Source organism: Pipistrellus kuhlii, unplaced genomic scaffold (genome assembly GCF_014108245.1).
Source record: "Pipistrellus kuhlii isolate mPipKuh1 unplaced genomic scaffold, mPipKuh1.p scaffold_m20_p_16, whole genome shotgun sequence".
Taxonomy (NCBI): domain Eukaryota; kingdom Metazoa; phylum Chordata; class Mammalia; order Chiroptera; family Vespertilionidae; genus Pipistrellus; species Pipistrellus kuhlii.
In genome coordinates, this window is record NW_023425471.1 from 19,935,441 (window position 1) to 19,961,418 (window position 25,978).

Sequence of the window (25,978 nt, forward strand, 5' to 3'; positions counted from 1 at the left end):
AGCTGACAATCAGACATCCTTAGCACTGACACAGAGGTGAGACATCCTTACCACTGCTGCCCTTGCCAGCCCTGAGCCCAGCTTCTGGCTGGCTGAGTGGTGCTCCCTCTGTGGAAACACACTGACCACCAGGGGGCAGGTCCTGAATTGAGCATCTGCCCTCTGGTGGACAGTGTGCATCATGCAACTGGTAGTTTCATCATTTGGTCAATTTGCATATTAACCTTTTATTATATAAGATGCTCTGAGATTATATGAATAAATATTTGTAAATGTTATGTCTTCCTGGTGTACTGAACCTTTTATCATTATATATTGTCCACTTTTGTCTCATAAAAATTTTATATTTAAAGTATATTGTCTGATATAACTATAACCACCCCTACAATATTTTGTTACCATTTGCATGGCATATCTTTTTCCATTCCTTCACTTTCAGCTATGTGTGTCCTTGAATCTAAAGTGCATTTCTTGTAGATAGTATATAATTGAGTCTTCTATTTTTATCCATTTGGCCTCTCTATGTCTTTTGACTTGTGAGCTTAATTCATTTATATTTAAAGTAATTATTCATAGGGAAATATTTACTATTGCCATCTTGTTGACTGTTTTCTGTTAATGTTCTAGTTTTTTGGACTGTCTTTTCCTATCTTGCTGACTTTCCTTGTGTTTTGCTCATTTTTATATTGGAATGTTTTTATACCATTATGGATTTATTTTTTGTAACTTCTATTGGTATTTTTGTGTGTATAATTACATTGGGGCTTACATAAAATATCTTACAGTTATAATAGTGTATTTTAAGCTGAACAAAATTTAAGTTCAAGTTTAACCATGTAGAAAATTCTATATTTAGCCGAAACCGGTTTGGCTCAGTGGTAGAGCGTCGGTCTGCGGACTGAAAGGTCCCAGGTTCGATTCCGGTCAGGGGCATGTACGTTGGTTGCGGGCACATCCCCGGTAGGGGGTGTGCAGGAGGCAGCTGGTCGATGTTTCTCTCTCATTGACGTTTCTAGCTCTCTATCTCTCTCCCTTCCTCTCTGTAAAAAATCAATAAAATATATATATATATATATATATATATATATATATATATATATATATATAAAAGAAAATTCTACATTTAACCTCTTCTCCATTAATACTTTATGTCATCATCACAATATACAACTATTTATGTTTATTTTTTAACATATTTGGTGATACTAATATTTAATACTTTTGTTTTGAACTTTTATACTAGAATTAAAAGTGATTTACACATTAAAATTATAGTAATATAGTATTCTGTGTTTGTCTACATATTTACTTTTACTAGTTAATTGTATACTCTTTTATACTATAATGCTGCTGTTTAGTATCCTTGCACTTCACCTTGAAAAACTCCCTTTAGCATTTTTTGAAGACAGGCCTAGTGGTATTGAACTCCCATAGCTTTTGTTTGTATGGAAAAATCCTTATCTCACCTTCATTTATGAGTAAACTTTTGCCAAGTATGGTATTCTTGTATGGTATAGTGTTTTTTCTTTAAGCGCACTAAACATATGATTCCACTTTCTGGTGGCCTACAAGATTTCTATTAAAAATTCAGCCCATATGCCCTAACCGGTTTGACTCAGTAGATAGAACATTGGCCAGCAGACTGAAGGGCCCCAGGTTCCATTCCAGTCAAAGGCATGTACCTTCGTTGTGGGCACATCCCCAGTAGGGGGAGTGCAGGAGGCAGCGGATTGATGTTTCTCTCTCAGATGTTTCTAACTCTCTATCCCTTTCCCTTCCTCTCTGTAAAAAAATCAATAAAGTACATTTTTTAAAAATTCAGCCCATAGTTTTGTGGGTGGTTCCTATACATGTGATAAGTTATGTTTTTCTTTTTTCTTTCACAATTCTCATTTTATCTTTGACTTTTGAAAATTTTATTATAATGTGTTATGATGTTGATTTCTTTAGATTTATATTATTTGGTATGTTTTTGAGACTCTTGGATCTGGATGTCCATTTCCTTGCTCAAATTTGAGAACTTTTCAGCCATTATTTTTTGGAGTAAGTTTTCTGGCTATTTCTCTCTTCTCCTGAAATATATATGCTTGATTAGGTCTCATAAGCCCCTTAAGCTTTCTTTACTTTTTAAAAATATATTTTTATTGATTTTAGAGAAGAAGAGAGAGGGAGAGAAAGAAACATCATGATGAGAGAGAATCATTGATCAGCTGCCTCCTGCACGCTGCCTACTGGGGATGGAGCCCGCAACCTGGGAATGTGCCCTTGACTGGAATGCAACCTGAAATCCCTCAATCCACAAGCCAATGCTATATCAACTGAGCCAAACCAGCTAGGGCTCTTTACTCTTTTTTTTTTTTTCCATTTTGGTTTTGTTCCTATGAATGACAAAATTATTTGCAATGACCTGTCCTTGATGTCCTTGATCTTTTCTTCTGCTTGATATAGTCTGCTACTGAATCACTCTAGTGAATCTTCCAATACAATTATTCTGTTCTTTAGCTCCATCACTTCTGTTTGGTACATTTTTTTGTATTTTCTATATCTTTGGGGAAATTTTTATAATGTTCTTACATTGTTCTTCACCTCAATAAGTATCTTATGACAGTTATTTTGAATTCTATGTCAGGTAAATAATATAACTGTTTATTTAAGGTTGGTTTCTAGACAGTTAACTTATTTCTTTGTTTGGAATATCTTTACCTGATTATTCAACTTCCTTGACTTTCTGTGTTGGTGTCAACACATGAGACAAAACGTGTACCTGTCCGAAAAATCATGGATTGGCCTCGTCCAGAAGAAGATATCTGCCAATCTGCCCAGTGAAGGATGCTGGGACCCAACATCTTACCTCCACAGGAAGAAGCAGATTGCTGTGGTTTGGCTTCTTCACTCTGCACTTATCCAGGTATTGGATACCTATGACATTTACCTGTCCAATCCACCACCTGGGTTCTCCCCCCCCCACCCGCAGTTAGACTGCATCATACCTATCAGAGAACCTAGATTCTAGTTCAGATGCCATATCTAACATGCAAGTCAGATACCAGTTCTTTGGGCATCTCTGAAAAAATTGAGGCACAGGACACATGGACAAAATTTTCCCTCACCAGTGTGAAACTGAGAGCTAGGAACACTCATCTGCTCACTCTGCTGAGCAAAGGGGATTATCTATGGCATCTGTCAGCCCTAGCTATCGCCTGTACTGAGCTTATCAGAGCCCCATAGCTTCTGGAAAGATAGAAGCAAGTCTCTGGGGAGCCTGCTAAAAAAATCTGGAATTTTGTACAGGTGAACCAAGCCCTTTCCTCTCCTGGGACGGAGTCTCTACCTAATTGCACAGTAATGTACCAGGGAAATGGAATCCAGTGAGTGGGTGTCCTGAATCTCCCCACTGGCTTTTGAGAGTTTCTGGGATGTAGGAGCCTTTCAATTGGTTAAAAATTTCTCAAAAAGATAATTTGTTTATTATGTGTTGCTAATTTGGTGCGTTTGAGAGAGGAATGAGAGTCTAGGATTTCCTATTCTGCCATCTTATTGAAATCACTTCTCGACACTTGTGGGTTTCTTTTTTTTATGAAATATTTTTAAAGATTCAAAAATATCATGCATTTAACATCTTAAATATATCCCATTTCACTAATCCAGTTTGCTGCAGTTAATTTCTTGCCAATGATATTTATATTTCTTTCCTTAAAACCATGGAAGATATAATTCCAGTGAGTTTATATAATTTTTAGCAAAACTAAATGATTTTTTAATTGAATTACTAGTGGTACTACACTACCTCAATTAAGCCTCACTATTGCCCTCTTATATATAGTTATCGAAGAAGACACTGACGCCAGAGAGGCAAAACTACTTAAACCACATGGCAGGTAAGTGGTAGAACTAGAATAAAATACAAGTTTATGTAGTAATTGAGCTCTCCAAAAAAATAGATGGGTTCCTATATGTAATTATAGATTGAAGAACAGAGAGATACAGAAAAAGACCCACGCACTGAAAAAGGTTTTCATATTTGCTAAGTTGCAAGAGTATATGAAATGTAATTTTTTCTTACTTGTTTTTCAATATTTTTATGGTAGAGCCAATAGTGAAATTAATTTACACTCCTAAAGGAGGGTATAATGACATATATGTTATATTTTACATATGTACATATACATAATACAACATATATAATCAAGCTAATGCTGCTATAAAAATGAAGTTTTTCTTTATATTTAATAATAATTATCAAAATTTATTGAGTATCAAGTGCTATGTTTTACAAAGATTGCATTATACTGCTAAATTGAAATTCCATTTTTTGGAAAGTTATCTGGCAAAATGCATTACAGAATAATTAGTTTTCAAACATGTACCACTCATTTTATAAATGTTGATATTAAATATTATCTTATGCCCATTGCAGCATTTTTATTACAGCAAATACTTTAGCTCTCATTATGTTCTTATTGAGTTTCTGCCTTCTTTTACAATTCCTAAAATGGCACCTTAATCTAATATCATACAGTCTCAAAACATTTTAACTGATCACATTCACTCCCTGAATGTATATGTGATAGGAGGATAAGTAAAACTTCATTGCACACAAAATAGCATGTTTTACATCTGTGCTTAGAATCAGTTTATTTTTTTCTGACTTTATCAAGTCCAAAATTTAGTTTCACAGTGCTTTAATGTGTACCATGGGATAGAAATTACACTATGAGCTTCAAATAAAAGGTATATTCCTAATATTTGGGATTCTAAAACAGCTTAAGAAATAATCCGACTTCCTTTTATACATCCAGTAATTCCATGTGGTTAATGTACTGGAGTACCATTAAACACCATTTGCCAAGAGCTGCTCTAGGAATATTTATCAAGCAGGCATGCTGAAAATGAAAAATGTGTACAAGGCAAGACATTAATCACATGAATATGAGACCTGCCTATACCCACTACACAAATATGCTGATTCAAACAAAAATATTGATTTTTCTCTTTTGCTTCTTTCCACATTTGCACAGCTGATCATACTTCCCCACTTCATCATAGAGGTATCTGTTCAGTTTCTTCCTTATGTACTCAGAAAGGTTGTTCATCAAGCTTTAATCAACTTCCACTTTTAAGATCTGAGTGTATGCTTAGACCAAGTCAAATTAATTAAATTTCAATATCAATAAGTATCTGAATCAAAAATTGCTTGAGCCGAAACCGGTTTGGCTCAGTGGTAGAGCGTCGGTCTGTGGACTGAAATGTCCTGGGTTTGATTCCGGTCAAGGGCATGTACCTTGGTTGCGGGCACATCCCTGGTAGGGGGTGTGCAAGAGGCAACTGGTCGATGTTTCTCTCTCATCGACGTTTCTAGCTCTCTATCTCTTTCCCTTCCTCTCTGTAAAAAATCAATAAAATATATTTTAAAAATAAAAATAAAATAAATAAATAAATAAAAAGAGTCTATGTTTAAGGAAGAAAAAAAATTGCTTGAGTTAAGCATAATCTATCCAGATTTTTTTTTTGTTGTTGTTGTTGTTAATTCTCACCTGAAGATATTTTTCCATTGACTTTTAGAGAGAGTGGGAGAGGGAAAGACAGAGAGAAATATCAATGTGAGAGAAGCACATCAATTGGTTGCCTTCTGCATGTACCCTGACCAGGGCCCAGACCAGGGAAGAGTCTGCAACTGAGGTATGTGCCCTTGACTGGAATCAAAACCAGGACCCTTTGGTTCACAGTTCTATCCACTGAGCCAAACTGGCTATGGCAATCTACCTAGATTTAAAAGATAGGTATAGCCGAAACCAGTTTGGCTCAGTGGATTGAGTCAGCCTGTGGACTGAAAGGCCCCAGGTTCAATTCTGGCCAAAGAGCACATCCCCGGTAGGCGGTGTGCAAGAGGCAACTTATCGATGATTCTCTTTCATCGATGTTTCTAACTCTCTATCCCTCTCTCTTCCTCTCTGTAAAAAATCAATAATATATATATTTTTTAAAAAGATAGGTATAAGTTCAATACCAAATTGCAAGTATCTGGTTTTCTACTTTTTATTAACATAAATACAAAAATGTAGATGGTATTATTTTACACATGATGTAATTTTTCACTCCATTTTATCTGTACAGTATGCCTGAATAATAATTTTTAAAAACAACAATGGTTAATAATTTTTTTAGTGTACCACACACCATACATTCTCACCACAATACTATAGTGTACTGTTTTCAACCTCATTTATGGATCATGAAACAGACAGATAAATCAAGATCAGATAGGTCAGGTCGTAAGAAGTTGAGCAGAGACCTGAACACAGGCTATCTGGTTTCAGCTTGTCTTCATGGCATTTCAAAGCTACCTATAGTTTTCCTCGCAATTTTAACTCTTTTACTGCCCATGGAAATTTTAATGTTATTGTTACTCATGTTTACTTTAAGTCTTAATTGGGAAGAAAGTCAATGAAGGAATGGACTTTATATCTTTTTTTTAATATATATTTTATTGATTTTTTACAGAGAGGAAGGGAGAGAGATAGAGAGTTAGAAACATCAATGAGAGAGAGAGAGTCATCGATCAGCTGCCTCTTGCACACCCCCTACTGGGGATATGCCCACAACCAAGGTACATGCCCTTGACCGGAATCGAACCCGGGACCCTTCAGTCCCTAAGCCGATGCTCTATCCATTGAGCCAAACCGGTTTCAGCTGGACTTTATATCTTGAAGAATACCAAAGAGCTCTGAAAACTGTCATCTGAGATGCAGTGGAACCCTATCTAATAAAAGAGTAATATGCAAATTCACTGTCACTCCGTGAAAAAAAATGGCAGTGCCCTTAGTGGCCAGGGCAGACACTGACGGAGGTGTCCCTGCAATGTGAACCCAGCGCCTGTGGAGGGAGAGGAGGGGCCTCTGACCAGAGGACTGGGCATTGGATGCTGAGCTCATGTGGGGAGCCCAGTGTCTGTGCCCCAGCTGTGAGGAGGGAGGGAAGGGGCCTCTGGCCTGAGGCCAGAGCAAGTGACTACTGTGCTCATGGTAACCCCAGCCCAGCATCCCTGTCCCAGCTGCATAGAGGGAGGGGAAAACCCAGAAAAAAAACGGATCTTCCCAGTTCCTGACACTGATAAAACCCTATGGGTGGTGGGGTCTTCTGCCTGCAGCCTCCAGTCACAGCCTGGCAACCCCAGTTGCAGATTGGAAACCCCCTGCCCATGGTGCAAACACAGCCAGCATGGTGCCACGGCAGGGAGAGGGTCCAGTGGGTGTGCTACAGACATCAAGTTGCTGCCACCATGGCCACCCTCACCCCCCACTCCCATGCTCACAAGTAGTACGGTCCATGGTCCAAGGGAGGACTCCTGAGGGCTCTCACGGTGCACCACATTGGCGGAGAAGGGGGACCTGGAAGCCTGGGAAGTGGGACCTGAGAGCCCTAGTCCCCAAGTACCCCACGGCTGGGCATCGTGGGCCCAGACCCTGAGGAGGCTCCAGGACAAGCATCTTTCCAGAGGCTGTGTGGAAGGAAGGGAGTAGCCTCTGTCTAGAGACCGAGGTGAGGGATGCTGGTGTCATTGCAGGCCGGGCTGAGGGACACCCCCCCTCTCTATACCCTCAGTGCACGAATTCATGCACTGGGCCTCTAGTCAAATATAATATAAGAATCCTGAAACCAATGCAGTGCCTTTGGGTGACTAACAAGTCTTTTCTAAAAATGTGTAATTTATTTTTAAAATACTTATTTTGAGACTAACAAATATCTGACTAATACATGATCTGAACCAAATATTTGTGAAATATTTTTGATTGTCCAAAAAGTAAAAAGTAAAAGAAATAAAACACTAATCCTCATATAGAAGGGAAAATATAGATGATATTAGTTTCTATTATACAGAGAGCTAGATTAGCATGGTGATGATCAGTTTTGAATCTTAGTAACTTTAGAAAATCTTAGTCTAGAAGTTGCAAGTAAAATTCTTCACAAAACACAAAAGAAATCAAACAAGTAAGTAATCAATTCAGATTTTTTGTGGACCAGTTGAGTACTTGTGCTTGATTTCATTGTGAGCATCTTTTTCCAAGTTGTAACAAATCTAACAGGATTTCTCTAAAGCTGGGCTTCAATCAATAACTCGTCCTTTCAGCTGCTGGTTCCAGCCTCCTTCAACCTTTTCAATATATTGTTCGAACCTTGCTCTAACCTTTGTGATTTTTTTTCCTGCCCCTTTCATCCTTGAATCATCCCTGTCTTCTTCTTTTATTTGATTCATGTAGTTGGCATCCTTTCAAAAAATAAAACAGTTCATTGCAAAGTGTTTATTGAATGAAGCTGTGAAAAGACATGATATATCATGTAAGTGCAGACAGCTAAGGGAACTAAAAAAACAAACTTCAGGGTTTGTTTTTCTAAGTCTAAGAGTTTGAAATAACTTTTAACCATTAAGAAAATTAAACTCAGTAGGTTTTATTTCTTCTCTTGATTTCACTGATTAAATGTATGTGAACTGACACACACAACTGAGTCACTGACCTCTACTGGCAGTGCTTAGAGAATGTGCTGTAACTATTGCTGACTGTGTCTCTTTTCTGAACTTACTTTAATATATATTTATTGAAATGGCTATGGATTATTATCTGCTTCATTTGTTTCTAGTTTGGATTCAGGTAAAGAGATCTGCATTTCAAAATTATTTAGGCTAGAATTGTTCTGTGCAGATTTTGAATCTTGACATTAATTTGGCTGAGACACCACAAGTGCACATATCATACTCACATTATGTTACCAGAATATCTAAATGAGACTGCATTACTACATATGGGGGGGTAAGGAATGGGTGGGAGCAGGGTGAATTGAGTACAAGGTATCAAATATATGGTAACAGAAAGAAACTAGACTCAGGATGGTAAGCATGCAATAGAATGTGTAGATAATGAATTACACGGTTTTATACCTAAAATTTATATAATGTTATTAAGTAATGTTACTTCACAATTTTTTTAAATGATGCAAACAGCATCAAACAGAAAATATGGAAATTGGGTGTTCTCTTTGGTCTCAAATATTCTGATATTTTCTTTCTTGGTTTTCAGTTGTTTATTTTTAATTTTTAAAGAGTGAGCATACTTACTATATTATTAGATTTGATTCTTACTTTATTATTAGACTCCCTTGACTAAATATCAGAATAGCAAAAATTAAGGCAGAAGATATAAAATCAGAATGTTTTAATAATCCAGCATGACTCTATCATTCCTTGCAGCCTGTGCCTATGGAAAGTTCTGTTGATTTCCAGTAAGCTTGAACGTCCTGAAGCTCTGCTCAGTGTGTAAGCCAGATTTGCTCTCTCTACCTCTACTCGTTCTATCTTTTAGAAACATTGAAATTAAAGCCTTAATGATTTTACTGCCTGTCTTTTACAAGATTCTGCAATTAAGATGAGCTAAAAATGTTACTTATTTTCTAAAAACACACATGTTCACTGAGTTAATCTTTTTCCTTAGTCAAACTTTCATCACTGAGTATTTTTTAATTTTCCTCTCTGCACCCAAGTGGATAATTTAAGCAATGGCTAGGGTAATCATGGATATTAATATTCTACTGCATGTTGTGTTCAATACCAGCAGTATGTGTCTTAGCAGAGAAGCACAGAAAAACACCATTATTCCAGGACATTTGGGGAAACAAGAAAACCTGACTTTCTTCTTTTTGTAGCTTGTCTCATCTCAGTGGTTTCAAGTTATCTGATTTGTATCATTCATCTAAGCCTTTACATATAATTATTCAGATACTCAATGTGCTTCTAAAAATCTCTTTATATCTGATTTAAAGTCCCAACAAATAGAGGCTCTAGAAACAGATTGTTGATATTGCAATAAACTAAAAAATATGTCAAATATCTACAATGATGGAGTCCTCCTGCCAGAGCTCAAAAACTATCTGTAATGGGATAGATAGTAAATATTTTGGGATTTGAAGTGCATATGGTCTGTGTAGCAACTATTCAGCTCTGTCGTAATAGTGTAGTGCAAAAGCAGTCATAGACTATACTTATACAGATGATCGTGGTTAACCTCCAATATGACTTTATTTATAAAAACAAGCATTGGGCAGTAGTGTGACACCTCCTTCCTTATCCTCTTGACAGTAGATGTTTTATTTTTTTAATGTATTTTTATTGATTTCAGAGAGGAATAGAGAGGAACTGAGAGAAACATCAATGATGAGAGAGAATGATTCATCAGTTGCCTTCTGCACGCCCCCTACTGGGGATCAAGCTCACCACCTTGGCATGTGCCCTTGACCAGAATTGAACCTGGGACCCTTCAGTCCACAGGTCAACACTATCCACTGAGCCAAACCAGCTAGGGCAAGACATTTTATTTGTATAAGTTACACTATAATTGTATGCTTGGCCATACACACACACACACACACAACACACACACACACACACACATCTGAACCATCTAGTAGCAAAAAAAATGATTTACTATATTATTGTCTTATATTTTCTTGGCAGAACTTTTATCAAAGAGATAAAATAATTAATAAAGCATTATATGGATATGAAAGCGTTATTAATATACACTTGGATCTTTATTTTAACATTAAAAATGAATTGTGAGGCACTGACCAGATAGCTCAGTTGTAGAGCATCATCTGGTATGCCAAAGTTGCAGGTTCCATTCCCTATGGGAACATACAAGAATCAACTGCCCTAACCAGTTTGGCTCAGTGGATAGAGTGTTGGCCTGAGGACTGAAGGGTCCCAAGTTCGATTCCGGTCAAGAGCATGTACCTTGGTTGCAGGCACATCCCCAGTAAGGGGTGTGCAGGAGGCAGCTGATCAATGTCTCTCTCTCATTGATGTTTCTAGCTTTCTATCCGTCTACCTTCCTCTCTGTAAAAAAAATCAATAAAAATATATTTAAATAGATAAATAAATAAATAGTGAAATAATTTGTCTTAATTTATCACAATTGGTATAAACTTCTTTCTGCTATATAGCTAGAATAAACAGTAAACTTTCTAATCAAATATATACCAATTCTTTTCTAGTTCAGAACAGTCGCTTTTAAGTAAACTCACTCTATCTTGGGTTTCTCTCTGAGTTCCTCCCCCTTTTTCCTTCCTATAGCCATGTAGGTGGGAATAAACAGCAGACAGTTGGAGTGTTTTTTCCCTTCATAAGAGTGATATCTCTAGATCACCAGCTGAATCCTGTTACTATCCTTTTGGTCTTTGGTGGCATTTTCCATTTAAAACCAAGTCTGGTGGAAGGCTTGGGCTGTTCTCTTGTCATAAACAAGTTCTAAGGCTGGTCATGAGTTTGACTACATTTTTTGGAACCATAGAACAGGCATGACCTTCCTTCCCCCTTTTCTTCTTGCATTCCTCCCTCTCTTCTTCCCTTCCCATTTTCTTCCTTCCTTTCTTTCTCCCTCCATCTATTTCTTTTTTCCATTCTTCTTTTGCATTAGTTTTTCAATGCATTTCTTTTAATGTAAAGTTTAGACAAATTTAGAATATACATTATGAATGATTTGGGTTAGTCATGGTGTATGCTTAATATCAACTTTGAGAGTAAGAGTTTTGCTACTCTGTAAAACATTGTTTGCAATCTAAAACAAGACAATTGGCATTTCGATCCATTTTTTTATTTGAAAGAACTCAGTAATAAAATTCTTTGGCTCAAGAAATTGATATAAATAAATTAAAATATGGTAAATTCGTGACTTTCCTAATAATTTTGCAGTTTCCTTTCATAACATAAATATATACATGTATATGCTTAGCTATAAAGAATGTAAGATAAATTAATTCTTAATAAATTAGATACAAGATCATTTCCAAATATTGAGCATCTGCCCTTTGGAAGATACTGTGCTATTGCTTGCAATGCTTATATTTTTGTGTCTACAAGTTGGGAGTGAGATAGCATGATAAACCAAAGGGGGCGAGGACAACATTCCAAGTGAGGACAGCCAGCTATAAATGTCTCAAGACATGGCCTTTTGTGCATTCAGAAAACTGTATTTAGTTCAGCAAGAATAAAGTTTAAATTTAGCTATGGAGTGGGCAGATCAAAGGTGTTGGAGTATTCAACAGAGGCCAGATTACTCTCACAGTTAAGAGATTAAACTCTGGATTTTAAAATGGGCCTTACCATTTACTCTCAAATCCTCCATAAACTAGAGAGGAACATTTGACTAATAGACCTAAGGTAGATGTTTGGGGTCATCTCAATGCATTTGATGAGTTTCCAAAGTAAATGATTTGCATACTCAGTTGCAAACACATGCTACCTTCCATAACAAAAGGAGGATAACTCCAAAGGAGGAACCAAGAACACAGAAACTAGCCTTTGGAAAACTCTTCATGAGTATTAGAAATATAATTGAGGAATTCATGATATTTGCCCAACAGGATCTCATAATGATGTGGTTCAGGGACTGCTTCATACCTTTCATTTTTCCTGTTATAGTAAAATAGCAATGGCTATAGATATTTTCCTATGCCTGTCCCACTATTATATCTTGGGTGTGTTGGGTCAGATAATTTCTTTTATTTAAGAGGTCCAAAAAGATATTCGGTATACTTCACTATATATTCTCTGGATTTCTGCCCTCTTCCCACTCAGACTCTCCTTAACCTCAGCAAGTAGAAAGAACTGTCCCCTTGCCATTAAATACACTGAATTCTCATCAGGGGCATCTATAATAGGGTCTCTACACCAAACAACAGAATCTGCAGGACACTGTAACTTAGAAAAAAAAAAAATAAGAGAGATATCCACTCCCCAATTTCTTCACTCCCAGAAGAAACACCTTTCCCAGTGGAAAAATAGATAAGACACTCTTCCCACCATACCTAGACAACCTGACAAGGAAATGTGTTTAAGTCAATAATGTCTTCTTGGTTCTCAGTGTGTCTACAATCAGCATGATATTTTCTGGTGTCGCTTTCCTGGAACAGTCCAGTCCAGGGTATAACTCTTTGAGGCACTGAGCCAGAATTGGGAGATGATGTAGCATTCTCCTAATCCAGCAACAAGCCCCAGTTCCCACTTTTTGGAAGTGAAGGCCTAAGAGGGAAAACTACCTGTGGAACATTAGGGGAAAGAGCTACCTTTTCTTTTTCTCTCTTGCTTGTGTGCTCTCAAGTCCTATTACTGACATGATAAATATCCCGAGAGTCTTTCACTCTTTCCCTTTCAGATCAATTAATGTCCTTAATGATCAATGCTGCTGACTCTATAGTTAGTAGAATATGTGAAGATTCTTTATGTAATGTATTCTGTTATGTAAGACATATATCACAGATAATTTATAAATATTGTCAATGACAAAAGAAAGAAACAAATGGTATCTATATATATAAAAAAGCCTAAGCAACTGAATGACCGAATGACTGAACCACTGGCCACTATGACATGCACTGACCACCAGGGGGCAGACAATCAGTGCTTCCCTCTGGTGGTCAGTGTGCTCTGAATGCAGGAGCACCACTCAGCTGACTGATGGGCACCAGATTCAGGGCTCATGGCTGGCGAGTACCACTGTGGTGGTGGTGGTGTGAGCCTCTCCCAATTGGGACTGACTAGGCGCGAGCCCGCGGCAGGTGCAGTGGGTCTGGATGAGTAGGAATGGCATGCAGGAGCAGCAGATGGTGTTGGACTGGTTGAGCTGGTTTGGGCCCAATCCCCACAGGCCATGCCGAGGGACCCCACCTGCGCACGAATCTGTGCACTGGGCCTCTAGTTAGTTAAATAATTTTGTATAAAATGTAAGTACAAAAGAGATTTAATTATTGTAAAGGAATACTTGAAATAGGTTATAAAAATACCACAATATAAACAAATAATAGAAAAGAGGATATATTCCCCTTAGAAGAATTTCATGTAATGAGATAAAAAGAAGTGACAGGATCAGAAATTTAGCATTCTATAGCTCTTAATGAAGCTTGATAATGGCCATAAATATTAAGAGTGCCAGGATCACCAAAAAGGAAGACAACAGACATTACATCCCTCCTAATGGAAACTGTCACCTCTATTGTGATCTTGCCAAAGAGCAAATGTATTGAAAAAAATAACTAATCTGACCAGTATTCTACTTATACCTATTGATAATTGTTTTTGTTGAGTATCAGGTAAACAGGATTTATTGTATTATTTTGTGTACTATAGTATATGCCTAAAATTCAATGCAAATGGTTGATTATAAATATACCTCTAAATTTGAATACCCAAGTGAAATGCTATTTTTTAGAAATATATAAATTTCAAAGATAAACCATTAATAAAAATGCTAATGGAAACTTACAAAGTGAATATCAAGTTCAAAATTTCATAGAGCAGATCAGGTTTGAAAACCAGTTGCATAATATGATCAGACAAAAACTAATCAACATGTTTGGTAATATTTTCTTCATCACACAAAAGAATATAAAATTACTGCAAACAGTTTCACAAGCTAAGTTTCCTTTATACAGATCTGATATATGAGACCGAAAGAAAATATTTGAGCCAAGAACACTCCAGAGTTCAAAGCTGGATACGAACACATAACCAGAACAATGATAGGAATAGCAAAATAAAAAAGAAGTATGAACTGTAAAGAGAGATACTATTCATCTGTATATGATTTCTGCATATTGCAATATCAAATAACCTAAAAAATCAGAAACTTTCAAAATCATTCACCTCAGTCCCTCCCTGAGGCAAAGTAATAATTTTATTCTCACCTAAGGATATGTTTATTAATTTGAAGAGAGAGAGAAGGGGGAGAGAAGAGACAGAGACACAGACAAAGAGAGTTCGTTGTCTCCCGTACCTGCCCCAACCATGGATAAACACAATCTTGGTTGGTACTTAGACTGGGATTTGAACCACAAGTTTTGGTGTACAGACAACACTTCAACCAAGTGAACAGAGCAACCCCAGGCAGGGCTACAAACTAATTTTTTTATAAAATAAATTATATGAAACTAAATCTGACTGTTAAAGAGGAAGACTAGGTCAGCATGATTTTTTCCGGCTGCCCTGGACCCTGCCTGCCATGTGCTCTGGGCCCCTGCCGCCACGTGCTCTGACTTCATCTTTGACAAGGGGGCTGGGACAGGACTTAGTTCAGTCTCTGCAAGTTGCGGAAAGTAAGTGCATCAAGGGTTTGCTAGGTGGTGGCATTTTCCAGGAAGGCTTGGGTCATGAGAAAGGAGCCGGAACGAAGCCCCACGAGAGAGGTCAGAGGGCGCACCACCAGAGAATAAAGGCGGGGTGGGGGTGGGGGTGGTTACACAGAGTGGGGATGGGGTGGTGGCGGGGTGGGGGGTCACATTGAATAGGGCCAGCGCCTGCTTTCGGCCCTGCAGAGCCCTGGTCTGCGGAGGCCCCTCAATTACTCTGCAGGCTCTCAGGGCCTGAGGGCGTGGGCATGAGGGCCATGAGCTCCTCAGCAGCTGGAGGAGTTCCCAGCACTGAGACCTCGAGGCGAGGGCTGAGCAGGATCTGCCCGCACCAACTCATGAAGCACAGCAGGAAGTGGGGAGGGGGTGGGTGCGCAAAGCCCGCCCCTGCGGTGACCCCAGCCACTCAGGGGGCTACCCACCAGCCGGATGTACCTCCCCTGGACTTCCGCCTCGGAACCGGGACCGAGAGAGCTTCCATTTGAGGCTTCGTGCGTGAGCTCGCCACAGCTGAGGGGTCACTGTCAGGGCTGCCCGGTGTCAGGTGAGACTCTTCATGGGGAGTCACAGCAGCTCCCACAGAGAAAAGAGGGAGCCCCAGGGAAAGCAGCCCCCCTTCCTTTGGTGGGCCGGCGGGTGAGGGGTGGCCTGGCCCACACTGCCTCCTGGGCAACGGGCTGAGGGGACAGCGGCCATTCTGTGTGGGCGGCCATGCAGCAGGGAGATGGTGTGGGGGTTGGGGGTTGGGGTGAAGTGGGGGTGGGTGTTGGGGTGAAGTGGGGTGGGTAATAATGGTGTCAGAGCCCCAGTCATCATGAAAACGCCCCGAGTGAGGACCTAGCGCTAGCGAATGGCGACCTTTGTGCGGCAGCCATTTTGTGCCACCGCCATTCTCTGACATCCGAGGTGCAGTGGGGGGGGGGGGAGGGGGGAGAGGATAGTGAGGCGGTGGGGTGACGTGGGGGCAGGTGATAGTGGTGTCAGAGCCCCAGTCATCATGAAAAGGCCCTGAGTGAGGACCTAGCACTAGGGAATGGCGTCTGTGCGGCAGCCATTTTGTGCCGCTGCCGTTCTCTGACATCGGAGGTGCAGTAGGGGGAGATGATGTGGGGGTTGGGGTTGGAGTGAAGTGGGGATGGGGGTTGGGGGTTGGGGTGAAGTGGGGGTGGGTTTCACAGCCCCAGTCATCGCGAAAAGGCCCTGAGTGAGGACCTAGGGTTAGGGAATGGCGTCTGTGTGGCAGCCATTTTGTGCAGGCGGAGGTGGGGGGTGGAGAGTGTGAGGGGTTTGGGGGTTGGAGTGAAGTGGGGGTGGGTGGTAATGGTTTCAGAGCCCCAGTCATCATGAAAAGGCCCTGAGGACCTAGGGCTAGGGGACGGAGACCTTTCTGTGTGGCAGCCATGTTATACCTTGGCCATTCTCTGTAGGCGGAGGTGCAGTGGGAGGAGATGGTGTGGGAGCTGGGGGTGAGGTAAAATGTGTGTGGAGGATGGTAATGGTTGCAGAGCCCTAGTCATCATGAAAAGATCCTGAGTGAGGACCTAGGGCTAGGGAACTGCGACCATTCCATGCGGCAGCCATTTTGTGCAGGTGGAGGTGGGGGGTGGTGGTGAGAGGGGTGGGGATTGGAGTGAAGTGGGGGTGGGGTTGGGCGTTGGAGTGAAGTGGGGGTGGGTGGTAATGGTGTCAGAGCCCAGTCATCATGAAAAGGCCCTGAGTGAGGACCTAGCGCTAGGGGACAGCCCTCCCCTCAGAGTGGCGGCCCTTCCCCCAGCCTTGAGTTCCCGAGAAGCCGGGCTGCAAGTGTCGCAGACGGATTTCGTCCTCCGGATCTGAGGGATGTGAGGCATGGGCGGAGGTTGGAAGTGTCATGTCAGCAAAGGAAGGCTTCCCAGGCCCCGTGGAAATCCCAAATGCACCGGGGGAATTCATAGGGTTCCACCGATCCAGGGACGAGGGTGTGATGTGGTATCTAGTCCTTTTTGTCAGCCCTGGTAGCCCCGTGCATAAGGTGTTTGCTCACTTCTAGTTGGGGGTCTCAGGGAGATGGGGCCTCCATTGGAAGGTAACCCCTGAGGGAATAGAGTGTGGTGAGTATATGGCCATCCTGTACCCACCTGAGGACAGCATTCGGAGACAGAGGGGCTAACCAGCGCTTCCCCTGCTGTCAGTCTTGCATGGCCCAGGGACGAATGGCAGCCACCCTCCCTTGCTACTCTGGGTCCCAGAAGGTGAATTTGTTCTGAATAGATTATTTGTAAGAAGGAGATCTATGCCTTGGCAGGTGTTGGTGAGTTCTGTCTGAAGGGAAAACTCAGCCCATGAAGAGGTGGTCCTGGGGGTCTCAGGGAACCCTTTGGAGAGCCCAAGCCATGATAGTCAGATAAGACAACTAATCACTCTTCCATGGATGTTCACTGAAAGTGAGGCCTATGGTGATGGGCAAAATTAGGACAAAAGGAGAAGTCCCAGGCCATGCCGGGCTTCCAGGTGAAGAACCCATGACAAACCCATCTCATGTTTTGCTTCTCAGTGTCTCAATAAAAATAAGCCTTTTCTTGCAGGGTTTGCATCAGGTATCATAAGCTACGGTCTAACCGAAACCGGCTTAGCTCAGTGGATAGAGCATCAGCCTGCAGACTGAAAGGTCCCAGATTCTATTCCAGTCAAGGGCATGTACCTTGGTTGCGTGCACATCCCCAGTAAGGGATGTGCAGGAGGCAGCTGATTGATGTTTCTCTCTCATCGATGTTTCTATCTCCCTTTCTCTCTGTAAAATAAATAAATAAATAAATGAATAAATAAATAAATAAATAAATATTAAAAAATCAATAAAATATTTTTAAGAAGCTACAGATTGGGGTTTGACCTGTAGCCAGACTAAAGCACTTGACCAAAGGCTGAGAAAACCACGCATCCAGTAAGTCAGGAGCCAACATAACTCTGCTGAGCCTGCTGTTGCCCCTGGGCAGAGCTGTGAGGCTGAGATACCATCTTACATCCTATTCCTTGAACTATGGATGAACATGATTGCTCTGTAGACATCTTGTCTGATCTCATAATTCATTCTTATATTTCATCCTTAGTGGTCACAGGGACGGATCTGTTTAGTTGGAGAGAATGACATCAGGTTAGCAGAGGGGAGGAGTCTCAGGTACTATCAAGTTTCAAGACGTAGACCTTGTTTGAGCAAAGAGCTGATCCCACTTGTGAAAATGGGATCCCTTGGTATGTATCTACCTTGCCCCTATAGTCAACCCTGGGAGGTTTCAAGCAAGCATGGATAGTTTTCTTTTTCTTTTTCTTTTTTTTTTTTTTTTGCAGTTTACAAATTTAATTCAGTTATACATATTTTTAATATCAAAATATTTTGTGTTTCCTGATCATAAAAAAATGATAATGCTTGTATGAAAAAAAATTGAAACAGTACAGCTATGAATAACATTCTCAAAAATACCCCACCTCCACTGACAGCCAGAGTAAATATTTTGGTGTATATCCTTCCAGAATTTTCAATATGCATATACATTGTTTTTAAATATAATAAAAGAATGCCTATTGCAACATTTTTATTCAAGTATAATTCACATATGACATGTTTTTTATTTTAGCAAAAATTTTGGAACCACCTCTGTACATCAGTAAGCATATAATATTAAGTTATTATAAGATGTCTATATAGAAGACTACCTTGCAGCTACTATGGGGAAGAGATAGATCAATACACATCAACAATAGCAGATGCCCACAGTACATTGTTAAGTGAGAAAAGCAAAGCTTTAGACTAGTAAATGGCATTCCAAAGTTTAAGCATGTTGTCATTTATCTCATTTTCAGTTACTTATATTTGGGTAAATGCAAAACTATCAGGTCAGCATATAGGAGGTCGAGGGTACTCATTCTCTGGGAAGTTTTTCTTTCATACAGTGAACCACTTTTGAAATTACTATTAGACTGGCTCTGGGGACCAGTTCCCACAGGACCTCAAACTCTAATCTAGTAAGTTCCTCTAAACCACCTCAGGCCTAAGCTCTCTGACACAGTTTTTCACCACCCATACCCTGCATGGAAAATGATAGACATGCAAATTCTGTCCTATCTGGTAGAAGCTGAAATAAATTTCCTTATTCCTTCAGTGGGGAAAAAACACACACATTGGGCTCCCTTTGCCTATTCATTTCCACAGTCTTTATTCTGTATATATTTGTGCTTCATGACTTCTTTTTTTCTTTCTTTTTTTTTGTCTAAAGTTTTACATATGTCTCCCTTTTCCCCAATTGACAACCCCCTGCCCCAGCCATTCCCACCCCGGGCAAGCCCACACTGCCCTAGTGTCTATGTCCATTGGTTATGCTAATATGCACCTATACAAGTCCTTAGATTGCTCTCTGACACTCCCCAGTCCCTGCCATTTGTCTCTGGATCTATTTTTGTTCATCAATTTATGTTGATCATTATATCCCACATATGAGTGAGATCATGTAATATTTATGTTTCTCCAACTGCTTTATTACACTTAGCATAATGCTCTCCAGTTCCACCCATGCTGTTGAAAATGGTAACAGTTCCTTCTTTTTTTTTTATAATGGAATAGTATTCCATTGTGTTTAATCCACTCATTTGCTGATGGGCACTGTTTCCAAAGACTAGATATTGAGAATTGTGCTGCTGTAAACATAGGGGTGCATAAATCCTTTCTGATTGTTTCTGGTTTCTTGGGATATAGTCTTAGAAATGGATTTACTGGGACTTCTCCTTTTGTCCTAATTTTGCCCATTATCATAAGGGCTTACTTCCATGGGTGAACACCATGAAAGAGTGATTAGCTGTCTCATCTGATTGTCATGGCTTGGTATCTCCAAAAGGTTCCCTGAGACCCCTGGTATCACCCTTTCATGTGCTGAGTTTGCCCTTTAGGCATAACTCACACCTGTTCAGGCATAGGACTTCTTCTGCTGAATAATCTATTCAGAATACCTTTACCTTCTGGGATCCAGAGTAGCAATGGAAGGGTGGCTGCCATTCATCTCTAGGCCATGCAAGGCTGACATCAGGGAAACCATTGGTTAGTCCCTTTGTCCCCGAATGCTGTCCTTAGGTTGGTACAGGAGTTCCATTTTTAACTTTTTGAGGAAACTCCATACTGTCTTCTGCATTTCCACCAGCAGTGCACAAGGGTTCCTTTTTCTCCACATCCTACCCAACACTTGCCATTTGTTGATTTGTTGATGTTGGCCATTGTGACAGATGTGAGATGGTACCTCATTGTTGTTTTGATTTGCATCTCTCTAATGATTAGTGACTTTGAGCATGTTTGCATATGTCTCTGGGCCTTCTGTATATCCTCTTTCGAAAAGTGTCTATTTAGGTCCTTTGCCCATTTTTTGATTGGATTGTTTATCTTCTTTTTGTTAAGTTGTATGAGTTCTCTGTAAATTTTAGAGATTAAACCCTTATTTGAAATATTATTGGGAAATATGTTCTCCCATGCTTTCTTGCTGTTTTGTTGATGGTTTCTTTCTTTTTTTAAAAAATATATTTTTATTGATTTTTTACAGAGAGGAAGGGAGAGAGATAGAGAGCTAGAAATGTCGATGAGAGAGAAACATCAACCAGCTGCCTCCTGCACACTCCCTACTGGGGATGTGCCCACAACCAATGTACATGCCCTTGACCGGAATCAAACCTGGGACCTTTCAGTCCACAGACCGACATTCTATCCACTGAGCCAAACTGGTTTTGGCTGTCCTATAGTTTTCTGAGTACAGGTCTTTTACATCCTTAGGTAAATTTATTCCTAGTTATCTTAATTTATTTTGGTGCAATGGTAAATGTCATTTTTTTTTCATTTCTCTTACTGTGATTTCATCACATATATATACAAGCCTAAGTGACCAGCCGACTGGTAGCTATAACATGCACTATCCACCAGGGCCAGATGCTCAGTGTAGGATCTGCTGAGCTGCAGTGACTTAGCAGCTGCAGTTCTCGAGTGATGCATCTGGAATCAGAGAGCAGGAAGCCCGATTCCAGGGTGTGTCACCAGAGAACTCTCAGAACTTGGGGACCCTTGAGGGCATGTCATATAGCTGGTTTCAGCCCAATTCCCACAGCCCAGGCAGAGGGACCCCACTGGTGCACTAACTTGTGCACTGGACATCGAATGAAAGGCCATAGATTTCTGTGTGTTAATTTTGTATCCTTCTACATTGCCAAATTCATGTATTAGTTCTAGTAGTTTTTTTATGGAGTCTTTAGGGTTTTCTATGTATAGTATCTTGTCATCTGTGAATAAGAACAGTTTTACTTCTTTTCTAATTTGGATGCCTTTTATTTCTTCTTGTCTGATTGCTATGGCTAGCACTTCCAGTACAATATTGAATAGGAGTGGTGAAAGTGGGCATCCCTGTCTTGTTCTTAGGGGAAATGAGTTTAGTTTGTGCCCATTGAGTATGATGTTGGCTATAGGTTTGTCATATAAGGCTTTTATTATATTGAGGTATGATCCCTCTCTTCCCACTTTGTTGAGAGTTTTTATCAAGAAAGGATGTTAGATTTTGTCAAATGCTTTTTCTGCATCAATTGATATGATTATGTGATTTTTGACTCTTTGTTTATGTGATGTATTACATTTATTAATTTGTAGATATTGTACCATCCTTGCTTCCCCAGAATAAATCCCACTTGGTCATGGTGATTGATGTTTCTAATGTAAAGCTGAATCCAATTTGCTAGAATTTTGTTGAGGATTTTAGCATCTATGTTCATCAAGGATATTGGCCTGTAGCTCTCTTTTTTTGTGGTGTCTTTATCTGGTTGTGGGATTAGGGTACTGCTGGCTTCAAAGAAAGAGCTTCAAAGTGTGCCTTCCTCTTAAATTTTTTTGAGTAGTGTGAGGAGGATAGGTTGTAGTTCTTTGAATACTTGGTGTAACTCCCCTGTAAAGCTGTCCAGACAAGGGCTTTTGTTTGCTGGAAGATTTTTGATTGCTGCTTCAATATCTTAGGCAGTTGTTGGCCTATTTAGGTTTTTTTTTTTTTTTTTTTTTCTTTTTTTTTTCCTTCCTGATTGAGTTTTGGAAGCTTGCATTTTTCTAAGAATTTTGTACATTTTTTCTAGGTTGTCTAGTTTGTTGGAATAGAGTTTTTCATAGTATTTCTTCATAATCAATTGTATTTCTGTGGGGTTGGTTGTTACTTCACCTATTTCATTTCTGATTTTGTTCATTGGGGTCCTCTCTCTTTGCTTCTTGGTGAGCCTGTCTAGAGGTTTATCAGTATCCTTTATCTTTCAAAAAACTGATCTTGGTTTTGTTGATCTTTTGTATTGTTTGATTTTTGTCTCTATGCCTTTTATTTATGCTCTGATCTTTATTATTTCCTTCTGCTTATGCTAGGTTTTTATTGTTGCTCTCTTTCTCATTCTTTGAGTTTTAGGGTTAGATAATTTATTACCATTTTTTCTTGTTTTTTGAGGAAGGCCTGTAGATCTATGAACTTCCCTTTCTAGACTGCTTTTACTGTGTTCCATAGATTTTGGATTTTTTAGTTATCATTGTCATTTGTAGCCATGATTTTTTTTTTATTTATTCTTTGATCTCTTTGGTAACCCAATAATTTTTCAGTAAAATGCTATTTAGCCTCCAGATGTTTGATTTTTTTCATTGTTTTTTATTGTAGCTGATTTCTAATTTTAAGCCATTGTGATCTGAGAAGACGCTTGATATGAATGCTATCTTCTTGAATTTGAAGAGATTTTGCCTATGTCCCAATATGTGGTCTATCTTTGAAAATGACCCATGTGCACTTGAGAAGAATGTATATTCTACAGCTTTGTGGTGAAATGTTCTGAAGATGTCAATTAATTCCATCTGATCTAGGGAGTCATTTAGGATTGATGTTTCTCTGCTGATTTTTTTTTTAGAGGATTTGTTCAGTGGTGTTAGTAGGGTATTAAAGTCCCCTACTATGACTGTGTTGCTGTTAGTTTCTACCTGACAGTTTTGGTCTGATAGGGCCAAGTTGGGATCAGTTTTAGATAGAGTTAACAAGCGGTACAGATTCCTTAGAGAGATACAGAGTAATGACCTTAGGGAGATGTGACTAGCTCTTAGGGGGACGGTATATATAGCATGAGGGAGATGACTGACAGTTCCTAGGAATGCCTCGGTAATGCACCTGTTTGAAGATTTGAAGGGACCATACTCCTCATAACACAAATGGCTCTACAGAGCTCAGCCACACCTGCCTACTGTCATCCCTAAGAATTCTCAGCCTGGCTTTCCTGGTTGCACCCTGAGGAACATTGAGTATTTGTCTTTCATGTGTATGGGGGACACAGCTTCCAGGAGGACAGGTACTCTGTGAGGCCCTGTGGCACTATTGTCAGGAAAGGACCATTGGAAGTGGCTTTTATCAGAGCCACCCCAGTTGAGATTAGCATCTGAGGCCACTCACATCTTCCTTCTTTTCCTTAGGGAGTGATTCCACATTGTCTTCTTGTTCACACTCCTGATTACCACAAGTGTCCTCATGGCTTTTCCTCAGAAGAATCCACAATGCTCACCTGATCAACTCTTTCAGACCCACAGTGAGACCCAGGGCCTGGAGGTTGCACAGGAGTCCAAGGCTCTGGAGGAGGCCTGTCTCTCCTCCCATCCTGAAATGCCTGGAAATCTGGAGGAGGCTCCTGATGCTGGTATCCCCAGTACCTCTGAGAGTGCTCAGAGTTTCTGTTCTTCCTCAATTGTCACCACAGTCTCCTCATCAATCAAATATGGTGAGGGCTCCAGTAGCAAAGAGGGGGAGGATAGTACCTTAAAGGTAGATCCAGACCCCAGTAATGTGCCCATAGATGCTCTAGATGAAAATGTGGCTTCATTGGTGAATTTCCTCCTGCTCAAGTATCGAATGAAGGAGATAATAACCAAGGAAGATATGTTGAAGAATATCAGCAAAGAGTATGAAGACCACTTCGTTGAGGTCTTCCAGAGAGCATCTGAACGCATGGAGATAGTCTTTGGCCTTGATGTGATAGATGTTGATCCCTTCAACCAGTGCTATTCCATCTTCATCAAAATGGGCCTCACCTATGATGGGTTGCTGCATGGCGAAGTCGGTGTGCCTAAGACTGGCATCCTGATACTTATCCTGGGTGCAGTCTTCATGAAGGGCAACAGTGCCACCGAACAGGACATTTGGGATGTTCTGAGTGTGATGGGGTTATATTATGAGAAGAAGCACTATATCTTTGGGGATATCAGGAAGCTCATCACCACACATTTCGTGGAGGAGGAATACCTAAAGTACCAGAAGGTGGACGACAGTGATCCTGCACAATTTAAATTTATGTGGGGCCCAAGAGCCCATGCTGAAACCACCAAGATGAAAGTCCTACAATTTCTGGCGAAGATTCACGGGACTGTCCCACATTGTTTTCCATCTCAATATGAGGAAGCATTGAAAGATGAAAAAGAGAGAGCCAGAGAAAAAGTGATGGCCATAGTTATGGACTATGATAGCCACTGCGAGTTCTAAGGCCAAGCCAGGCAGCTCCTCCCACACCTTAGGGAAGTCAGGGATAGTTTCCTCATGCATTGTTTGAAGAGGCAGCTTGTGTTTATGAATTTAGGTCTGTGGTGGGGCTGAAAGGAACACACTATATATGCCTGTGTTCTTCTTTTATGTGTACCTTGAAATTTTGTTATTTGTTGACATGTATTATTCAAATATTGGTTTTAGTAGCTTCAAAATCTCCAAGTTTATGAATGGTAATGGTCACACATTTAATACTCTAAGGAAGTTTCTTAGTAAGAACTTTTGTTAAAATATGAAACCATCCATCTGTTGTCACCTGCAATAAGATAACATCACATTGCTATAGACATTTACTAGAAATGTGAAAGAAATTTGTTTTAAGATTCTTGAGTTCAATAACTAGAGCAGGAGTAAAAGATTGTCAATTTACTCCTTATACATTTTATCTTTATAAAAGAAAATTATATATGGTTGAATTTGGTTAACTTGTTTGTGTATGCATAAGAAATAAATCTCAATAAATTATATCCTGTTCTCTTTCTATTATTCCCCATACTTTATTGAACTTTTGCTGTTTGGAAATCACCACCTTAGCCCTGGAATTTCTAGGATAAATAAGGCCTAGGACTTGCCCTTATAATTTTTACTTACAGAATTGGCAATTTTATAATAATAGTGTTGAGATATCTTCTAATGCCTAGAGGTCAAGTGAAAGAAGGAGATAACAGTTGAGTTGAGTTGTTTTATTTGAGACTGTCAAGCATAAATGCCCTGAATCAAGGAAATTGGGGTATGGGGAATGTTTCAATTTCTTCAGTTGAATGCTTCAATTTCATAATCTTAAGGTAGATTTTAGATGTAAGGCAGGAAATGTTTGAAGGTTTGGTGATCACTGATCAGACTTACAGATGGTAGGTTGCAGAGTTGAGACTTGAAAACCTGGAGAGGAAAATTGTTCTTCACACATAACTTTTGGGTCATGATTTAAAAATAGAAATACCCACTGGAGCAGGAATGGAAGTTGTTCTATGGTCTGGCCTCTCTTTCATTACAATCTTTTATTTTTATGCACATCATCTTAAGAGAGTTTTTGAGAGATAACAGTGATACTTTCCTGAGATGAGATACCCAGAAACCACTTTGTTAGCATTTTTTGTCTTGGGCTGAGAACCAGAGACAGCTCCATTTAAGGATATTTTAAATGTTATTTTTGGTATAATTTGGCATAGTCTAAGAAATGCTTATAATTTCAATGAGTGTAAAGGTAATGA

The 25,978-nt window shown here is 39.8% G+C and overlaps 1 protein-coding gene across 1 annotated transcript; it reads left to right on the forward strand.

Annotated features, from left to right (window-relative positions):
* The first annotated feature begins 23,694 nt into the window (after positions 1 to 23,694).
* LOC118719904 (melanoma-associated antigen B16) lies at positions 23,695 to 24,707 on the forward strand. Its single transcript, XM_036439774.2, has one exon. The coding sequence runs from the start codon at positions 23,703 to 23,705 to the stop codon at positions 24,705 to 24,707; it is 1,005 nt and encodes a 334-aa protein (XP_036295667.1). The 5' UTR covers positions 23,695 to 23,702.
* Positions 24,708 to 25,978: the final 1,271 nt, after the last annotated feature.

What these genes read in the sequence shown, in the direction of transcription:
- LOC118719904 (XM_036439774.2), top strand. Translation starts at nt 23,703, where the DNA reads ATGGCTTTTCCTCAGAAGAATCCACAATGCTCACCTGATCAACTCTTT.